The sequence below is a fragment of the Macrobrachium nipponense genome, chromosome 10 (assembly GCF_015104395.2).
Source record: "Macrobrachium nipponense isolate FS-2020 chromosome 10, ASM1510439v2, whole genome shotgun sequence".
In the NCBI taxonomy this organism is placed as follows: Eukaryota; Metazoa; Arthropoda; class Malacostraca; order Decapoda; family Palaemonidae; genus Macrobrachium; species Macrobrachium nipponense.
Genome location: NC_087204.1, coordinates 102,394,535 through 102,415,938, shown reverse-complemented (window position 1 = coordinate 102,415,938; position 21,404 = coordinate 102,394,535). Strand labels below are relative to the sequence as shown.

The window sequence follows — 21,404 nt, the reverse complement described above, 5'->3', positions numbered from 1 at the left end:
ATTTGTATCTCCAGTTGAAGTAGTATAGGTTTTTGAAGATCTGCTTTCCCATTTAAGTGTATTGGTTGATCTTTTCAGAGGCAAACTCGTTCTTGAATTTCAGAAAAGACCTCTTGGTGAAAAATGTTGTGATGACATTTTAATGTATATTGTGTGGTTATAGGTATTTACTGATTAACTGCTGATAAAAGTCATTAGAATATTGAAAAATTACAGTAAATTTCATATTTGTCCTTATCAGGTATTTGTTTATCGTGGCAATGGTTACGAAAGGCTTGGCGACTTTACCTCCAGAATTCTGGACCAGTTTCCCAATGCCGAGCTAATGAAGAAACTTACACCACCCAGTGATGACGTTAAAGAATCGCCTCAGCAGTGTATGTATATATTATCATATCCCGTAGGGAGGTAGTGCAGACATTAAGGTTCTCTGCAGCATCCCATCAGCCCTAGCTGCAACCTCTTTCACTCCTTTTACTGTACCTCCGTTCATATTTTCTTTTGTCTGACTTTCCATCCTCTACAACTTTCAGCGCTAATCCTTTTCACCATTGATTAACCTCTTAGGTCCCAGCACTTGGCCTTTGGCCTAAATTTTATATTCTATTCTACATGTTATCATATTGTTCTTTTCTCATTTTTCACTGAGAATATTGAATGAAGCCTTTTTGACGAAGTTATTTAGTTCAAGTTGACTGACTGAATGTCCAGCTTTTTCAACTCCCTTATGCATTTCTAAATAAACTTGGCAAATATTGAACAGTAAGTATTTTTATTCTTTTCTTTTCCAGTCATCCAGATAAGTAAAGTGGACTGTGTGATGCATGAGAATCCCTTCCCAAATGCAAACGTGTCAGAGCAGATAGAGCGATACTACAGAGCCAATCAAGTCAAGGTCTTCACCTACTCCCGTCCTTTCCATCGTGGCCAGAAGGACCCCACTAATGAATTTGCTACCTTGTGTATTGAGAAAACTACTCTTTATACCTTATACTCCTTGCCAGGTATTTTGTGGAAAATGTGCTATTGCTTGGTTGCATGATTAAATCATCAATAGAAATATTTATGTAAAATTGATATATGTGAATTTCTGTATTCTTTTAGAATACTATTTTGTGGGGTAAGCTGACCTCTTTAGATTTGCTGTTTGTGACAGATAATGACTATTCTTCAGGTTGAATCACAGTAATACAATAATAGTTTTGTCATCCTGTGTTAATTTTCCATTACATTAGTAGCCATAAATGATGTTGTTACCATATGATTGGTAATTAAAGACAGTTATCAGTATCCCATATGAATTTTAATTTAAATGTAGCCCTTGTAAAATAACTAAGTTGTTAAATAGAGATTTTCAAGCCTCATCTAATGTATTACATTCTCATTTTCCAAATAGGAATTCTTCGGTGCTTTCCTGTTGTGAAAACCAAGTCTAAAGAGCTCTCTCCTCTGGAGAATGCTCTTGAAACCATGACCAATGTCAATGAGGAAGTTCACGAGCTAGTGAAGAAATACTCTCGGGATTCAGCACTGCCATTGGATCCACTCACAAGGAAGCTCTCTGGTATGGTGGACCCTGCAGTCATGGGAGGTATCGCCAATTATGAAAAGGTATGTCTTGGCATTGATTGTTCGGGCATGTTTATATCGTTGATGATACTTGAAAATTTATTTTTGTGTTTCCTTTTTCTACCAGGCTCTGAACTTACATTTATGCAAACTTTTTTTCTTTTTATATGAAGGTGAAAACATTGTGTTATCATATTTTGTAATTTTCTTCATTTCAGCAAATCGATTATAGCTATTTTTGAGTTAATTTGTTATAAGCATTAAGCAGTGGTTTAGTTATCAAGTGAAATCCTACAGGAGGAAACTCCATATGTTACCCACAATCTCAATCACTTTCTGCTCTCTTTATCTCTCTCTCTCTAGTCCCATTATAGTTTAGCTATAAAACCTAAGTTCCATTCAGTATTACTGTGTAGTTATACTACACTTACATTTAATATATGTTCTTACTCTGATTTTTTATTTTATTCTTTTGTTGTCTAGTGGGATTCCTGCTGCCATTTGATAGTTGGAGACTTGGTGAACAGTACTTCTCCACCTAAAATGTTTTTTTCTCCTTTTGTCAGGTGTTTCACTGTTCACTATTCACATCCTTTGCTTGTTTAATATGTATAGCCTTATACTTCCTGGTCAGCATAGGCAACTTTGAGTTAGGCAGATGGAACTGTATTTACTTTCTTGAGGACTGTGTGAAATATTCTGACATTTATTCTGAGAGACTAGGCTTACCCATGAAGAGAATTGGAGACAATTTTTCTGTGCCTACTTCTAATTACCTTTGAAGATTTCTGTCAGCTAAAATTACTCTTAGATTTTACAACTTGAATTGATGATAAATCCCTGGATATTGGTAGACTAATTCACTACCAGAGAAGCAACTGAGATATTTTAGACATAACTACTTTGACTAAGCCTTCTCTAATCTGTGAGGTACAAGTGTCATGACACTTATTAACTAACAAGAAAAACAGACAGAAAATACAGAACATCCACAGAAATAAGTAAACTATAACTCTTCAAAAAATAAGTGTCACTCATGATAAACTGTAAAACTTGATTAGTGATATATTTTATTTTATATAATAAGTTATTAAATGTTAGAGCTCATCTTTCAAAGCAGGAAGCTTTGAAAGTAAATTGGTGGTTTTAGGAAACTCATTCATAGTAACAGTAATGATATTTATGTACTCTTTTTCTACAGGCCTTCCTTGGAGATGATTATATTCAGTCTCATCCAGGTGATTCAGAAAAAGTAGCAGATCTTCGCTTGCTGATAGCATCGCAGGTATGGCCTTGTTCTTATGATGAGAAAGTATACTATCACAGTGCTCAGATTATTCAGATTGAGTTTAGATAACTACTTATGAAACATGGTGTACATATTCCAAACTTTGACTGAGTGTTCAGTTCTCATTTAGTAACTAGAATCATGAAATTTTATTGTACTGTAGTTAGAAAGATGGTAGGATTTTCATGCAATAGACTTAATATAGTTCAAAAGAGCCATAAATGAAAGTTAAACATGTAGTGCTTCTTATTTGGCATGTTTATGCTACTAGTTCTTGCATTAGTTTTTAACGTTTTTAGTTTCTTAATACTATATTCTCAGTCGAGTACTATTGCTGTTTGGAATATGGTAGTTTCTCCTCTGCTATTACTAAATCAGTTCTATATTTTAATCTTTATTCAGAATAATTCCAAAGTGCATCTTTTAAAAATAGACTGTAGTATTTTTACCCAGACCTATCCACCATGATAAATGATAAAAAGTAAGTTACAGTGGTCCCCCCGTATTCGCGGGGGATGCGTATCAGACCCCCTGTGAATAGTTAGAACCTGCGAATGTTTTGAACCCCTATAAAAATGCTAAAAACAGCCTATTTTGTTAGTTAAAACTAAAGAAAAACCCACAAAAAATGTTCATACTTTGTTTTTTTAATAGTTTTATCACAAAAAGTGCATTTTATGATAAAATTGATAAAAAACCCATGAATTTGTGGATATTTCTCATAGAAAAATACTGCGAATGTGCAAATTTTCCGCGAATAATGCGGGGAAACATTCCAGAGAGAAGTCCATGAATGTGTGAGTCCGCAAATCCGGAGAACACGAATACGGGGGCGCGGGGTCCACTGTATATTGAAAATATTGTTGAGGGACTTGATTATCTTGTGTTATGGCTTTAGTGTTGTGAGCCCTGTCTTTTGAAATGATTCCAGGTACCTCTCCTGGAAGCTGGATTATGTATCCATGCAACACGAGTCACCGACCCTATATCAGGTCTCCATGATCACATGGTTGCCTCTTTCACGAAAATGAAAGCGCAAGTACAAGAGAAGTATGGTGTACAGGTAGGTAACTGTAACACATTCTTGTTTTGTTCATCACAAGTTCTCAACGTGATCACGGTACAATGCATGAAGTGAATTGAAATTCTAAATAGTAATTTGGCTGTTAAAATTATATAGGATGAAAGTAAAATATGTTGGTACAATAGACAACCTACTAATTTTGCTTGTTCCTTAATGCCCACTAATTTTGATTTTTACATAGTGCCCACATGCGTACTGTGTACCATCTGAATACCAGCAAAGTAGTGGTCTGGGTGAGACCTCCCTTACCAGAGTAATAATTTAGTTTCATTTGTGTCAGTAATACTTTTAGCCTCTATTTCATGTCATTAGAATTGGTACTGTATTTTGTTAGTTTTTATTGTCATTATATAAGGAATATTTTAGTGCTGTACCCCATTATTTTTTTTTTTAATGTGAGATAGAAGGCATTTATGAGGGAATTTGTATTATGGTAACCAGTCTCGTTTAGAGGACAATATCTTGTGGATTTTGTTTGTGTTCATCTCATTCGTATCTGTTGATACTGTTTTGTGGGCTTGACCATACTGAAAAGTTACTGTTTCCTACATTTTTCTTAGTCCCTCATTGGACGAGTAGGTTACGTGTTCGACGACTGATCTCAGGGTCCGGGTTCGATTTCCCACTCTGCCAGTGCGGAATCAGATAAATTTATTTCTGGTGACAGAAATTCATTTCTAGATGTAGTTCGGATCCCACAATAAGCTGTAGATCCTGTTGCTAAGTAACCCATTGGTTCCTAGCCACATAAAAATATCTAATCCTTCGGGCCAGCCCAAGGAGAGCTGTTATTCAGCCTAGTGGTCAGGTAAAACTAAGATATATTTAACCTAAATTTTTCTTAAATTTTTTGTAGTGAGTAATTGTCCCTAAGCATAATGTGGACCCATATCCACCATTTGATTTTGTGGATTTAAAAGCATTAAAGCTCAGAACCTTTTGTAAGATTTTCCAAACATCCTCAAGACTGACTCGGGTTTTAAGTGTCAATTGCTTTTGTAGCCCACAAACTTAGAAGTTCTTACCACCAAAACCTTTCTTGTGCTCAGCTGTTTATGATGTGTGTTTAAAATTGGCTCTTTTGTGTCATAATTTTGCTACTGCTTTGTGTGAATACCAGCTGTAATGGGAAATTTTACATTTTAATTTTGGTTTTATTTGCTTCATTCACCCTCTCTGCCCCCCTCATTTTGGGACCACCTTGACGTGGTGAGGGGGCTCTCGAACCTCAGGAATCTCTTCCCAGGTTCGAACCCAAGAGTCCCATATGACATTATATATTTTCGAGTAAACTTATGTGGACTTTTCCATTTTTTGCCAAAATTTTTGAAAGCAAATAAATGAGAAAACATATCATGGCTTAACGTGGAGTTAAATCCGAAGCTAAATAGTGAGAACTGTGGTAGATCCATCATCTACCCGACAATGTTCGGACCTGTTTTTCAGGCGGAACTATTCTGTGGAGCTGGACCACGGATTCCAGGGGGGGCCTGGTTCTAGGAATAGAACTCTCGGCATTCTATCCAGTTTGCCCATAATGTGATTAGGATGGGGATAATTGTATTAACATAATACTCTTAGTCCTAGCAAGCGGGTTCTGCTTACACTTGGGCCATACTAATCATGTTATGCCATCCCCGTTTTGGGGGTAGGGTAGGGATGCGGAACATTTGGGAGTCCTTTCTCACTTGTGCCTTTGGCAGAAGATTTAACTTCGCGAAGGGCCAATGATATCTTTTCAAGATTTTTTTTTTTTTTTTTTTTTTTTTTTTTTTTTTTTTTTAAACTCAAAATTTATGAACTGTGAAATAAATGATTTGAGTACCCCTGGGCCCCATGATGGAAAAACTACGGCACAGTTGATGACCATTGGCACGTCACTCCCGAATTTCCTAGGTACTGCCACAAGCAGTGAAAGTACTATAAAAGATACAAAGGACACCCTGTTCCAAGTAAAGCAGCAGAGCCAGAAAACCAAATAGAGTGCATAAATAAAAAAGAAACAAACAAAAATAAATTGGTAAACTCCAATATCGTAACAATGGAACCATATATGATGAACAATAATTCTGAATTAGAGACAAATAATCCTCCCAGCAATACAGAAAAATATAAAAATCATAATAGACAAGCAACATACATAAAACAAGGACAAAGAGAAACAAAAATTACCGACTTAATCCCACATTGGTACATTTTGATGACCTCTTTGGACCAGACAATTGGTCAAAGATTTCTAGTCCTCAAAGCTGACAACAAAATCTCAGCAGCGATGCTAGAAAACAAATTACTTAACATATATCCAACACAAGACATGCAATGCAGACACATCAAGGACAATGAATGGCTTATCCAAGTAACCAATAAAAAGCAGTCCACTGCCTTTTTAAGTATAACAGAAAATAAATAATATAAAGGTAATAATTACAAGCCACGAAACATTGAATTATGTACAGGGTACAGTCATCCTACCCAATAGCGAGCAGGAGCTTCCTTCAAAACAACTATTGCTAGACTCCCTAAAATTGAGATATACAATATCCACGATTTAGAAATATACTCGATTTCAAGTAGGAAAGATAAAAGTAAAAATATCAACATTGCCAAAATAAAATTTACAGGCCAAGACTTGCCATTTAAAATAAAAATTCTTGGACAAAATAGAGAAGTTCGTCCTTTTGTTCCTAAACCATTACAATGTACACAGTGCTCAAGGTATGGACACACATACAAAAGATGCCGTAATAAAGCTATATGTGCAGTCTGTGCATCAGATGACCATACCACTAATTGGAACTGTAATCAATCAAATGTATTAATTGTGGACTAGCCCATCACGCCAAAATCTAAGGAGTGTTCATTTTACCAATATAATACAGAACTTCAGTTGTTAATAAATAGGACAGGAATGTCAGTCATGGCAGCCAGACTTTGAGCTAAAAGTAAGAGGCGTTAACAATCCATCCAAAACCCCCACCTTTTCAAATGTGACTAAAAATCAAGACATCAAACAGCACAATGACAAACAAGATAGTATAAACATGGAAACTGGATTTCATACCAATAATACTGAAACCCAAAATAAAAAATGATATTACAACAACCAATACCACCACTAACATAGATGATTCAGTTATCCATGGAAAAGAACTTCCAATAGAAGAAGAATTAAATAATGATGATAATTGAACTGGCAAAAAGAAAAGAATTCTAGAAAGAACCCCACCTAAGGGAAAAAAAGTAAATATTGAAAATTACAATCAATCCAGAGAGACTCCAAAATACACCAGGAGAACATTTTAAAAAGATATTAAACTAACCTCATCACAAGTGGAAATACCACCAATTACCCTCAATCTCAATCAAACAGCCAACATCTGGACAGTAAAGATCACTCTTTACAATTTCCATCAAATAATACTAATGAAAATCATACCATTAAACCAAACCAAAATATAACTATCACCCCCCAACCATCCACAAGACCGAAATATCCCATTAACAAACAAAAACAAATAACCCCTCAAACCAACAGTCCTTATCACTACAGAAAAGGAACAATAGAATTACAAAACCAGAAATTTCTAAAGCTAGACCAAAAACTTCTGAACCAATAATTAACATTACCAAACATGCTTCATCTTGTGGTTGTAATGAATGCTTGGAAGTACATATAACCAACTACTACCAAGACAGAGGACACAGTACGAAATTGTATTGACAATTTTACCAAATAAGGAGGTGCCCTTTAACACACCACTGAGAACGAATTATGTTCTGAATCCTTAAAATACAAAAGGAAATTATAAAATCAAAAATAGACTTATTAATATTCAACTATGAAAAACAAACAACTGCAGAATCTAATAACCAACATACAAATACAATGATTAAAAAACCACAAATAAATTCAAATGCATATAAACTACGAGACAAAGTAAAATCAGCAATCAATTTACAGAATTTAACACCAATTCCTCCCAATAATGGAATATAAAATCATTCAATGGAATATAAATGGTCTCTTAACCCGACTACTCTGGGTGAATTACAAAGAATCATACGAGACCACAACCCAATGTGCATATGTCTACAACATATAGGAAGTAACCCTACAAATATCCAACACTATAAAATTGCCTGTTATTCACCAACTGACGGTGGAAAATTAGGCACAGCCATATACGTTCATAATAGCATTACATATGAACCTGTTGACATACCATCTATGCCATATCAAATAACATCAATTAAACTGTATATGCCTGATAAAAGTAAAATTACTATTTGTAATTTATATAACCAACCAAATTTCAATGCAAATTTCCAGTGATTTTTCTGAACTTATTAGCAAAGTATACAGGAACCACTACTTATAGTAGGAGATTTTAATGCACATAATCCATTATGGGATATTAATAACCCCACTGACACATCCGGAATCAACATAGAGAATACTATAATGAAACACAACCTGTATTGTCTCAATGAAAGTGAAGTTCCAACATATTTTTCAAATACACACCTAACCTTTTCTTCAATTGACATTTCATTATGTTCAAATGATGTAGCGGAGAAATTTGAATGGAACGTCCTAGACGATTCATACACAAGTGACCATTTCCCAATCATTCTGAACTACTTAAGTAATGTCAAAATATTGCCACCTACAAGATATAATATCCAAAAGCTTCAACTGGGATAAATAATTTTCCTATACACACGAAACATACCACCATTCCCACCCAATAAAATGAAGATCCCAATACTACATGTCAATCCATTCTCAAACTTCATAATAAATGCTGCAGATAAAAGTATTCCAAAAACCAAAACACATTCCACAAAATCCCCTGTCCAGGTGGAATCCAACATTAACAACATTAAGTAAAAATAAAACATATATTGAGTCGCAATCTAAACAGACTCAAAACTCGCCTTAAATCACTCAACAAAATGCCCTTTAGTATAACAATATTAAAACAAAATAGTTATAACAAACATAACAATTAACCACATTAAACCACTATATAACAATATACAGCCAAATTTAGAAAAACGGTAATAAAGCGTGAAAAAATCGCATCATGGAAGGAATATGTCTCAAACATATCTTCAAACACATCCACAAGGGATTTATCTGGCAAAAGATAAGGAAAATCAATGGAAAAACACTATAAGACCTCCAGAAGTGCAAATTTACATTTAAATGGAAAAATATACCATGATACTTATGAAATATCAAACATAATTGGGAACATTTTGAAAACATCAGTGCTTACTCCAGCCTAGATACACATTTTCAAAGTATCAGAAAACAAAAAGAAAATATAATACTCAATTTTGAAACTCTTGAAGACCTGGAATATAACTATATTTTTAACATGGATGAACTAGATAATGCCATCAACTCTTGTCATCCCACTCTGCACCAGGATATGATAAAATATCATTTGAAATGATAGAAAAATTAGCTCCTATAGCTAATCATAATTTATTAAAATTTTACGATAGTATCTGGCTAAAACGTGTCTTTCCTGATAAATGGAAACATGCCATAATTATTCCAATAAACAAACCAGGAAAGGATGCAAGTAATCCATCCAATTATAGACCGATATCTCTAACAAGTTGCCTATGCAAAATCTTAGAAAAATGGTTAATGCACGATTAACGTATGTAATAACCAAAGAATCCATTTTAACACCAACACAATCTGGTTCAATAGCGGCAGATCAACCCTAGATCCCTTAACACATTTAGAAGATCATATCAAAAAAGGCTTTGAACAAAAGAAATTAACAGTAGCTATATTTTTTGATATAGAAAAAGCATACGATACAACATGGAAACATAACATCATGCAAAACTCCACTCCAAGGGACTAAGAGGCCACTTACCAATAGTTTATTAAGAACTTCTTAACAAACAGAACTTTTCAAGTAAGAGTAGAAAATTCCTACTCAGTAAACCTATAAACTGGAAGAAGGAATCCCTCAAGGTAGTGTCTTGAGCTGTACATTGTTTGCTTTAGCAATCAATGACATTACTATAAATTTACCAAGTGGTGTAAAAAACAGTTTATATGTTGATGACTTTGTCATTTACTATACGAGTAGTAATTTGAGACATGCTCAGAGAGTTCTCAGTACTGCCATTTCAAATATATGTAGTTGGGCAAATTCAGTTGGATTTAAATTTCAACTGATAAAACAAAAAGCAATCGTCTTCTACAAAGACAAAAAGGTGGATGAAGAACCAAACAATCAAACTGCATCTTTATAACACTGAAATACAATTTTGTACAAAAATCAAGTATCTAGGAGTAATATTTGATCAACATTTAAATTGGAAAGAGCACATCAAATACATTAAGCCAAGGGCATCAAAGCCCTTGCCATATTAAAAAAGTTATCACACACTAATTGGGGAGCAAAGCGAGACATATTTATTAATGATATATAAGGCAACAGTCTTATCCATAATAGATTACTGCTGTCCAATATATTCATCCGCCTCAGAATCTGCATTAAAATCTCTCGATGCAGTGCACCATGAAGGCGTGCGATTGTGCACAGGAGCTTTCCGATCGTCCCCAACAAAAACTCACTTTTGGTGGAGGCAGGTGTTTTGCCCTTAAAACATCACCGTAATTTAATAACAATACAAAGAGGTCTTTCATTACAAGCGGGATCGTCTCCTGCAACTTACTGCTTCCAAAACTGTAATCAAGTAACAGCAGTTAATAGTACTAGCTCTTTCCCAAAAAGAGCTAGATACATAATGAACATACATAATAATGAATCCAATTTTTCACCCACCAATGGAATTGCCACCACCATGGATTTTAAATAGAGTAAAGATATGTACCTCCCTGTCTTACCTACTCAAGAAACAAATGACAAGTACGGAAATGTACCGCCAACATGCTTTGGAGCACATTAGAAGAAAAGGCAACAAATTTATGATATATACGAGGACGGCTCCAAAAATAAGTTGGAAGTAGGAGCATCTGCATATTCGAAAAATATGTTAAGTAAAAAAAGCCTACCTTCAATATCATCAGTATTTACTGCTGAAGTCACAGCCATACAGAATGGCTCTAGATATGATATCTGAGGCAAAGCAAGTCGTCTCCTGTTATTTTCAAGTGACTCCACTGTAGTGCTATAGATTGCAATAAGACAGTAATAAAACCAGGAAACCAAAATACGTACAGGAAATTCAAATAAAAATTCATTCAACTCCTCCAATCAGGAATATTCAATGGAAATACTGTTGGATCCCAGCACACGTGGGAATAAAAGGAAATGAATATGCAGACTCTGCTGCCAAATTAGCCTGCACTATCCCTCCAACAATTTCATATGCCCCAGTGTCAGACTGGGTAAAATCAGTTAAAACATTAATTTACCAGGATTGGAAAGAAGAATGGGCCTCGGTGCCAACGCAAATAAACTTAAAAATATAAAAACTGAAGTCTATGCATGGAGAACATCCTCACAGGAGGAAAGAGCAAAAGAGGTGATCCTAGCAAGGCTACGTATAGGACACACAAGATTCTCACATGGTCACTTGAATGTCCAACACCACATGCTGGTTGACCCAGTGAAAATGTAACAGATGTCAAACACCCATGACAGTACAGACAGCATTTGCTTGTTGAGTGCCCAAATTGGACCCAGGAAAGATCTATTTATCTGCGGAGTTTCGGAAATGAAAAATATTCTTGCGGAAAGCAGGGATTTTTCAATTAATAAAAATCATAAATATTTTAAATAAGACGGGTTTCTCAAATAAAGTCTAACCTCTCAGGATTGATCCCTGAGAACCAGCCCGAGAAGAGTCTACTTGAGACTCAGAGGTCTGGAAAAACTAACCCCTATTAATAATAATAATAACACCCTCTCTGCTCTTGCTCTAGTACCAGCCTGAGTATAGGAATGGTCTTGAAGGTTTTCTGTGTATGGGTTACACACTGAAGGTAAAATTTTCCCAAAATAGATTTGCACCTGCCAGTACGTACGTTTATAGAGTAATGATAGCTAAGTTTCATTTAAAAATCTAGTAGAGGGTTTTAATATGTGAACCAGAACTTATATCCTAGTCCCTGCTGGCTGTAGATACAAAAAATGGATAGCAAAGAGTGCTGGTGAATGGTTCTAGATCCCTGGAGTTTGGGTTTTTACTATGGAGTCAGATATAAACAAACCTATAGTACCATAGCTCTTAGAATTTGTGAACCTTCTAGACCTGCACTAGTAAAGATGCAAATTCCATGAGAAAATGCCATTAGTGTTTGATCCAGCAGTGCTGCTCCCTGCCACAGCCATATAGAGGTTAAGGGATATTTCAAAACTAAGAAAAGATCCCAGTATGGAAGTTCAGACATCCTCTTAAGACTGCCTTGAACTCCAGGAAAGTCTTGTCAATCTTTTTGTAATCTCCGCTTAGTTCTCAGTTGATCTGCAGCTACTAGTTATCGAGGCATAAATAAAATCAGAGGTTTGTGCATATGAAGCATAAAACTTGTATGATTTTTAAGTAGTGTTCAATCTCGGGTACATATCAGAACTGGTCTGTATGCTCTACTAGGTCATTATAATTTTACTTTCAACCCTTTTTATTTACTTATTGTAACCTTCTAAGAAAAAGATTGGATGTATTCATTGATAACTGTATTTCTGTAATGGATATTTTTTACTCTGCGCTGAAAAACCTACTTTATGGAATAGTATATTTATTGAATATTTCTTCAGCCAATGCCTGCTGACCTGAGAATAGATGTTCGTCCTTTGAAACTCCACAGTCAGATCAGTGTTGGCAGTGACACTTCGCAGCGTGCATCGCACCAGTATGAGTGAGTGTTCAATAAAAATGTTCTCATCAGAAAATCATCTCCATTTAATGACTGGGTTTAATTTTGTCCACTCTGGCTCTGTAGATAATTTATCATATTTGGGTTAGCCTAGACTGAATCGTGTGTGAACCTCTAGTGTAGAAAACTTTTGCATTATCCATTTCAAACACCTATACAGAAGACTCGCAATACTACATCAAATGCTCTCTAACCACTTCACCATTCACCTTCATCTCACTCATTTACTCACCTTATTTTAACACCCTTTCTTCAAATACCTATATTAATAAACATGTTACCTTATTATTAATTCACTCGAGACCCAGAAATCCCCCAAAAAACCTCACCAAAATTTACCACATTGGCAACCCTGGTTAACCGTCCTTTATTCTTCCGCCAGTTGGCATAACAGACTGTCGTTGAACCAGAATACCGAAAACCTTCCCTCCAATCCAGTTGTTAACAGAGCGCACCGTGTTGTTTACATCACGGCCGCTCTTTATAAATTTCTTAACTTTTGTGCCTTTAAAGCTTTCATATTTGTTAATGAAACTTTTATGAATTACCACTCCGCATTACATCACGAAATAGTGAATTAACTTTGGATTTCTGTTGTGGTTCTTATCTTAAATTACGAACTTTTGCGCGACCCCCGAACTACTGACCGTCCCCCCAATTCTCACATGGATTACCAGAAATTACGATGCTTCTTATGCCACACCCCATCATGGACTGCCTGTTTGTGGACAAGATGAGTAGCAGGGAGTAATGAACCCATGACATTTTGTAGTTCTTGTCGTGGACAGGTTTGTGACTTGACTTCTCGTTGTGACGTATGTAAGCCCTGGTCTGACGAGGATATGACTGCTTATATGAAACGCCAAACAATCTTGCAGCGTAAAAGATCGTTAAGGAGAAAAAGAAATCGATTGCTAAAACTGTATCTAACGAATTCTTTGACTTGGGCGCTCATGATTCTGGCTCTCGGTTTTCGGTATCGTACGACTCCGATTCCGAATTAATTGATGCTTTGCCCCCTGTACAACCGGTAATTAGTGAAGTTAGTTCTGATGTAGATTCGAAGATTTTGGCAATGGAAACTACCTGGAAACAGAATTTTAGAAATTACAGCTTAGTCTAGATAGAGATATTTCTGCTAAGTTTAACAATCTGTCAGAGAATTTTCAAGAAGCCTTTACTAGAATGTCTAACACACTTTTAGATTCATTTTCAGCTCCTCGTCAGGTACCTGTCGACAGCACCATGGGTAACGGTGCGACAGATACCCCGGCTTGTGAACCCGTGTGCGCGAAGGCCTAGGGGGGATCCGGTCCTGGGCAGGTGCCTAACGAATCTTTACCCAACGTGTCCCCTGTTAGTCCCGTAACAGTGCCAAAGGGCGCTTATTTAGGAGAGGGGGGAGGGATATTAGTGTCAGAGACTAAGATAGCTAGTCGTCAGGATTTTACTTCAGAGGAAGTTTCTAAGTTAGGATCTGACGATGATGATGATGATGAGCGGATTCGTGTGATATTGATGTTTCCTCGAATGGATGTCATGATGTAGAATTCAAGAAACTTTTGATTTAATTTTGAGTTTTCTTCCTCAGGCGAGGCCTAAAGAGCAGAAGCCTAGCCTCGCCCGTTGTATTACAGAAGGGATTTTTCTTGACGGTCCTTCCCGGTCACGGGAATTTTTACGTTTTCCCTTTGCCCAGAGGTTTCGCGAGAGTGAGGACGGACGTTGCCGCTAACTTTCGAAGGTGATCGGGGAAGGGAAGAGGAAGCTCTCTTCTCTTCTACGACACCGGAGAGGAGTTTACCAGGTGGCGGATGATTCTTCATTCTCTCGACCCCCCAAGCCAAATCCTGATTTTGTCCGACTTTCAAGTCAACCCTTGCCTTCTAAGGCTTCGGTCTCTGTCTCAATTGAAGATTTTATTGCTATGGAGGCTGTTATGAGCTCCTTACAAGAAGCTCAATCCTTCAATATGTGGGTCCTCGGAGGGCTTTTAATGTATATCAAGGACTCCGGGTTTGTTCCTCCTGATGCTCCTCTTTTTGAGAAATTCTGCTCATCCATTTCAATCGTTCTTGCTTACATCAGAACGAGCTTGCTGCTTCAATGCAGGCTTTCTTGTTTTTTCTCTAGGCGTAACCTGTATTTGTCGCAGTTACCCTCCTCTGTATCGGAGATTCAGAGAACCCGTCTGTTGTCCTCTTCTCCTTTTGGCGATTTCCTTTTCGATATTTCTGTGCTTTCTTTCTGGAGTTTTGAAGGAACATCAAGGTGATGCCTCTTCCCAAGCTCACTGGCCTTATCAAGAGCTTTTTCCTCTGGTCTTCCTCCCATTCCTTCAAGGAGTAAGCGTAAGTTTTAGGACCAGATCTGTACCTTCTGCTCCAGCCAACAACTCCTTCTGGCTCTTTTTTCCAGAGTACATCTCAGGTGCTGGTGCCTCTTCTTCATCCTCTGGTGCTCACCCTTTGAAACGCGGGAGAGGTTCTTGGCGTGGCTCCAAGGGCAGAGAAAGAGCTCAAACCTCCAGGAGGACCTTCTTCTTCTTCTTCTTCTTCTTCCTTGTCTCTGCGTAAGAATTTTTCGGAAGTAGGAGTCATCACCTCGCCTGGAGACCGCAGTAGGAGCTTGTCTCTCCCCGCCATTGGTCAGCTTATTGGCAGGGGAGAGCGGTGGATGCTGGGTGGTGGAGGTCCTGAAGGAAGGTTACGAGATCCCTTTTGTTTCCAGACCTCCACTTTCCAATCGTCCTCTCGAGTTCAGCAGTTATTCCCCTCACTCAATCAGGGTCAAGCCTTGGAGAAGGAGCTTTCGGCCTCTTGGAGAAGGATGCCATAGAGCGAGCTCCTCCTTCTCCGGGTTTTACTCTCGGATGTTTGTAGTTCTAAAGGCCTCGGGTGCCTGGCGCCCCATCATAGATCTTTCGGTTTTGAACAAGTTCATTCTAAAGTCCAAATTCAGGATGGAGACGGTCCAGACTGTTCTTTCATCCGTCAGGAGGGGGGACTGGATGATTTCCATCGATCTGCAGGTATGCTTATCTGCAAATCCCCATCCATCCAAGAAGCAGACCTTACCTTCGGTTTTCACGGACTCGGGAGTTTTCCAGTTCAAGACCCTTTGTTTCGGCCTCACCACTGCTCCACAGGTCTTTTCTCGGGTGATGGCTCCTGTTTCAGCTAGTTCTGCATCAGTTAAATGTAAGGATGCTTCGGTATCTGGACGATTGGCTAGTCCAGGCCGAATCTCTAGAGAAATGTCTCCGGTCGAGGGAGATAGTTCTGTCTCTTTGTGTCGAGTTGGGCATTCGTGTCAACTTCGACAAGTTCCAATCTAATCCCTTGCCAGATCATGACTTATCTGGGGATTGTTTTGAATTCCCAGATTTTGAGGGCTTCTTCTCCCGCTCAGAACGGATAGACAAGCTTCTGAGTCTGATCGAAGAATTTTTGTCCTCCGTAATGCAGCCAGTTTCTCTTTGGAGGTCTCTCCTGGGCGCCATTTGTCATCCCTCATCCAACTGGTTCCCGGAGGTCGTCTCAGAATGAGTCCCTTCAGTCGACACTTCGCCAGTCATGGGATTTCGTGTGTCCGAGGACACGATAGTCGCCTCTTCTCCACAATGTCGGAAGGATCTCCGTTGGTGGATGCAAGTTCACCGCCTCAAGTCAGGACATCTCTTCTTTCGGTTCCTCCGGACCTAATGTTTTGGTCAGACGCCTCGGATCAAGGTTGGGCGCACACCTGGGCTCCGAAGACCGCTTCGGGCCTTTGGTTAGAGGAGGAGAGGAGCATGTCAATAAATTGGAGGAACTGAGGGCAGTGTACCTAGGCCTTCTTTCATTTCAGGAACAACTGTTGGAGTCGGGTTGTCGCGATCTTTGTCGACACACCACAGCAGTCTCGTACTTGAGAAAACCAAGGCGGCACACAGTCGGATCTTCTCACTCAAGAAGCCGATCAATCCTGTGTTGGGCAGAAGACAGGGGGATTACGTTGTTGGTCCCTCAGTTTATCCTGGGCCATCACAACGCTTAGCAGACGCCTTGTCGAGACCGAACGAAGTTCAAGGGTCGGAGTGGACACTTTGCCAGGAAGTCTTCGGACAGCCTCATGGAAGAAATGGCCTGTCACAGTCGATCTGTTTGCCACCCCACTGAATTTTCGTGCAGATATTCTCGCCCCTTACCAGACTCCTCAGAGTGCCGGGACAGACTCTCTTTTGCAGGACTGGGAGGGACTTCAAGCCTATGCTTTTCCTCCGTTCTCTCTGGTGAGGTCAGTCCTCAACAAAGTGAGGGCAACCAAGCGTCTGGATCTCACCTTGATCGCCCCCTTCTGGCCACAGAAGGAGTGGTTTCCCGACCTTCTGGAAGCACTGGTGGAACCCCCCATTCGCCTGCCAGAGAGACCAGATCTTCTCAAACAACCCCATTTTCATCGGTTCCATCAGAGGCTCCACATGCTTCATCTTCATGCCTGGAGACTGTCAGGAGGTTCTCCAAGCACGAAGGGTTCTCCTCCAGAGTGGCGCGACAGTTGGCTCTTGCCAGGCGGCAATCAACCAGAGTAAATTATCAGGCTAAATGGTCGGTTTTACAGGCGTGGTGTAAGTCTCAAGGACATTCAATTTCTAGACCTTCCTTACCGAAAGTAGCGGAGTTTTTAGTTCATTTACATCATGACAGGGCCCTGTCACCTTCGTGCATTAAGGGTTATAGGTCTATGCTTTCCTATGTTTTTAAGGCAAGGCTTCCTGAGATCTCTTCATCTTATGTCATTAGAGATTTACTTCGATCTTTTTCCCCCCTATCTCGACCAGGCCGCAGTGTTCGCCTCCGACATGGGACGTTAACAAAGTCCTTCAAGCCTTAAGGTTCCCTCCGTTTGAGCCTCTGAATTCTGCCAAATTTAGGGACCTCTCTTCTAAGACACTCTTCCTTGTCTCACTGGCTACAGCCAAGAGGGTGGGTGAACTGCAAGCACTCTCTTTTCTGGTTGCCAGATCTGGACAAGACATGATTTTGTCATACCTTCCTGAATTTGTCGCAAAGACTGAATCGTCTGATAATCCCATTCCAGGTCTTTCGTACTGAAGTCGCTGGTCGACTTTGTGGTAATTTAAATGAGGAATTAGTTCTTTGCCCTGTTAGGGCGCTCTCATGTTATTTACGCCGCACGAAGGACATTCAGGGTCGTCCCCGTCATCTGTTTGTTTCACCCCGAAATGTCAAGAGACCTATTTCAAAGAATGGTGTATCCTTTTTTCTCAGAGATCTTATCGTTAAAAACTGGTGGTTCGGCTGCTGGGAAGACCAGACGCCGAGAGCACACAGTATTAGAGCAGTTGCTACATCAGTAGCTTTTATGAAGAATGTCTCAGTCGCCAAGGTGCTTGAGGCGGCGACTTGGCGTTCTAATTCTGTTTTTGCCTCTTTTTACTTGAGGGATATTTTCTCTAGTTCTAGGCGACCTTCGTTCTTTGGGCCCGTTGGTGATGGCAGGACAGGTCGTCAGACAGGAGAATTAGGTAGTCTTCCTGTTTTACGTTTGGTTGCTACCTGTATATTATTCATTAATTTTTTGTTGTATATATTTTTTGTTTTTGTATTATAACCCATGGCAGTTTTTTGACGTAGTTATAATGGGAATTAGGCAGTTTGGTATTTAGGTGTTTTTGATGACAAGGACTGACTGCTTGGCAACTCATGCTGCTTCCATTTTCAGTGTGAAATGGTTCCAGCCACTGGGTTGTCGGCACTGGCGACTACGCTTCTCCCAGAGTCGATGCTGACCTAGGACTAGCCACTGGTTCGCTTGTCCTGACGACTCCTGCTTCTTCCACTGTCCTGGACAGGGAATTAGTCGATGGATCGTCTGCTGTCATCTGGTGACTCGCTCACCATCTACTTTTTGTCTCACCTGTCTTCTCAGAGTCAGACACTCGTGGAGATCAGGCGACATTTAGTAGCCCTGAGTTTCTTGTTGACGAAGTCGGTTGCGTTGATACACCCCCGATGATCGTGTAACATGAGACCAGGTTGGACTGTCAGGCATTCGTCCTTCGGGGACTGAATCGCCTTTTTGCTCCGCGCTCCTTTCTCTTGGCACCAGAAAGCTCGAGTTAGGAGTTGCTCATGAGCCGATTCGTTGCTGGCGACTTCGGGTTGCGTTGATACACCCCCAAGGTTTGCTTAGCTTTGAATCGCCCAGACAGTCCAGACACTCATCCTTTAGGGAAAGAATAGTGCTTGATAGTCTTCAGGGTGCAGCCTTGCTGTCCGCAATTCGTCTGACTGGTCACCTGGTCGGTCACCTGACTTTAGTACAGACGGACTGACTATGCACTTACTCCTTGTCCTGTGCTACCGCAGTTGGTGGCATTATGGTAGGAGACTTTGAGTTGTTAGTATCTTTGACCTTGGGTTGAGTTTTGACTGCCTATGATATATATTTCTTTGTTTGTTTTCTCCTATTCTGTCCGAAGGGGAAATTGTATTCAGATTCCCTCCTCCTTTTCAATGTGGTAATCGGGCTAGATGAATTATATTAAGGTAATGTTTATTAATATGGAATTTTTATTCTAAAATTAATATTAATAATACTTACCTGTATAATTTATCTAGTCCCACCCAGCCTACCCCACGATCTGCCTATCACAACTGATTTGAGGGAAGGTTTTCGTATCTGTCAACGACAGTGTTGCCAACTGGCGGACAGAATAGGAGGTAACAGGGTTGCCAATGTGGTAAATTTTGGTGCGGTTTTTGGGGATTTAGGGCTAGATAAATTATACAGGTAAGTATTATTAATATTAATTTTAGAATAAAAATTCCATTTCAATCAATCCAGCCCTTTCTAGCTCCTCTTCTCACTCTTCCCAACACTTCTGAATTAATACTCTCACTAAAGTTTTTTATTTCCCCATCACACAGCTTACTAGTTTTTATTTCCTTGCTCACAATCACACTTTGCAGTCCCCATAACCCCATCATGGACTCTTACAAACTCATCTACTCTGTCTTGAGCCATAGGTCACAGTTAACCCTCTTACGCCGGAGCCCTAAAAATCAAAACGTCTCCTGTATGCCGGGCCTGGTTTGGAAGTGAGCGCGGAAGTGGAAAAAATAATTTTTTCATTTTTTAAAAAAATTACAGCGCGCGTACTTTTGAAGATTAAGAGTTCATTTTTGGCTCCTTTTTGTCATTGCCTGAAGTTTAGAATGCAACCATCAGAAATGAAAAATAATATCATTATCATATGTAAATAATGCGATATATGGTAGCGAAAAAAAAAAATTTCATACATAATTGTATTCAAATCACGCTGTGCAGAAAACGGTCAAAGCTAACCAGTTACTTTTTTTTGCGTTGTATTGTACACTAAATTGCAATCATTTTGATATATAATACATTGTAAAACAATAAAAAGCAACACCGGAAAAATATTATCACAAAATGATGTACGAATTCGTAACGAGCGGACGTAAAAAAATGTTATTTTCAAAAATTCACCGTAATTCTAAATAATGTTCTAGAGACTTCCAATTTGTTTCAAAATTAAGACAAATGATTGAATATTACGATACTGTAAGAGTTTTAGATTAGAATTGCAGATTTCGACCATTTCGGACGAGTTAAATTTGACCGAATGTCGAAATTTTAATATATATTTTTTTATATGGACATATTTCAAAGATGGAAAAAGCTACAACCTTCAATTATTTTTTATTGTATTCTTCATGAATTTGCACACATTTTGAATATATGAAACTCTATAAACAAAAAGGCTCAATATGAAAAGGAGCAAATATTAGGATAATGCCATGTACGTATTTCGGAGACTGTGCAGGCGAAGCGAATCGCGCGCGGAGTGAAGGTAAATATATTTTTCAAAAATTCACCATAAATCACAATATTGTTTTAGAGACTTCAAATTTGTTTCAAAATGAAGAAAAATGACAGAATATTACTAGGCCGTAAGAGTTTTAGCTTACAATTGCGTTTTTCAACTATTTCGGTAGAGTCCAAATTTGACCGAACGTGTGGTTTTTTTTCTATTTATCGTGATTTATATGCAAATATTTCGAAAAAGAGAAAAGCTACAACCTTCAATCATTTTTAGTTGTATTCTACATGAAATTACGCACATTTTCATATATAAAACTTTATGTAACAGCTAATTTTAAATGGTGCAAACATTTCAACAATCGCACAAAAAAATTCTGATTTTTTTTTTTTCGAAGTTACCGCGCGAACGTAATGTTTTTTTTTTTCATAAATTCACCATAAATCGAAATATTGTGCTAGAGACTTCCAAGTCGTTGCAAAATGAAGGTAAAATGATTGAATATTACTAGAATATAAGAGTTTTAGCTTACAATTGCGTTTTTCGACCATTTCGGTAGAGTCAAAGTTGACCGAAAGTTGAAATTTTTGCACTTAACATTATTTATATGAAAATATTTCAAAACTGATAAAAGCTACAACCATGGGTTGTTTTTTGTTGTATTGTGCATGAAATTGCGCACATTTCCATATATAAAACTTTATGTAACGGCAAATTTAAAAGTGGGTGCAACATT

The 21,404-nt window shown here is 38.5% G+C and overlaps 1 protein-coding gene across 12 annotated transcripts in view; it reads left to right on the top strand.

Annotated features, from left to right (window-relative positions):
* The window catches only part of LOC135223840 (dedicator of cytokinesis protein 1-like), a 340,518-nt gene that overhangs the window by 252,313 nt on the left and 66,801 nt on the right, over window positions 1-21,404 (top strand). For all 12 annotated transcript variants that reach the window (XM_064262720.1, XM_064262721.1, XM_064262712.1 and 9 more), the window contains 6 exons: window positions 242-377; window positions 792-1,004; window positions 1,397-1,611; window positions 2,771-2,854; window positions 3,789-3,920; window positions 12,701-12,801. In XM_064262720.1, coding sequence (XP_064118790.1) covers window positions 242-377; window positions 792-1,004; window positions 1,397-1,611; window positions 2,771-2,854; window positions 3,789-3,920; window positions 12,701-12,801 — 881 coding nt within the window. The remainder of the gene's footprint in view (window positions 1-241; window positions 378-791; window positions 1,005-1,396; window positions 1,612-2,770; window positions 2,855-3,788; window positions 3,921-12,700; window positions 12,802-21,404) is intronic.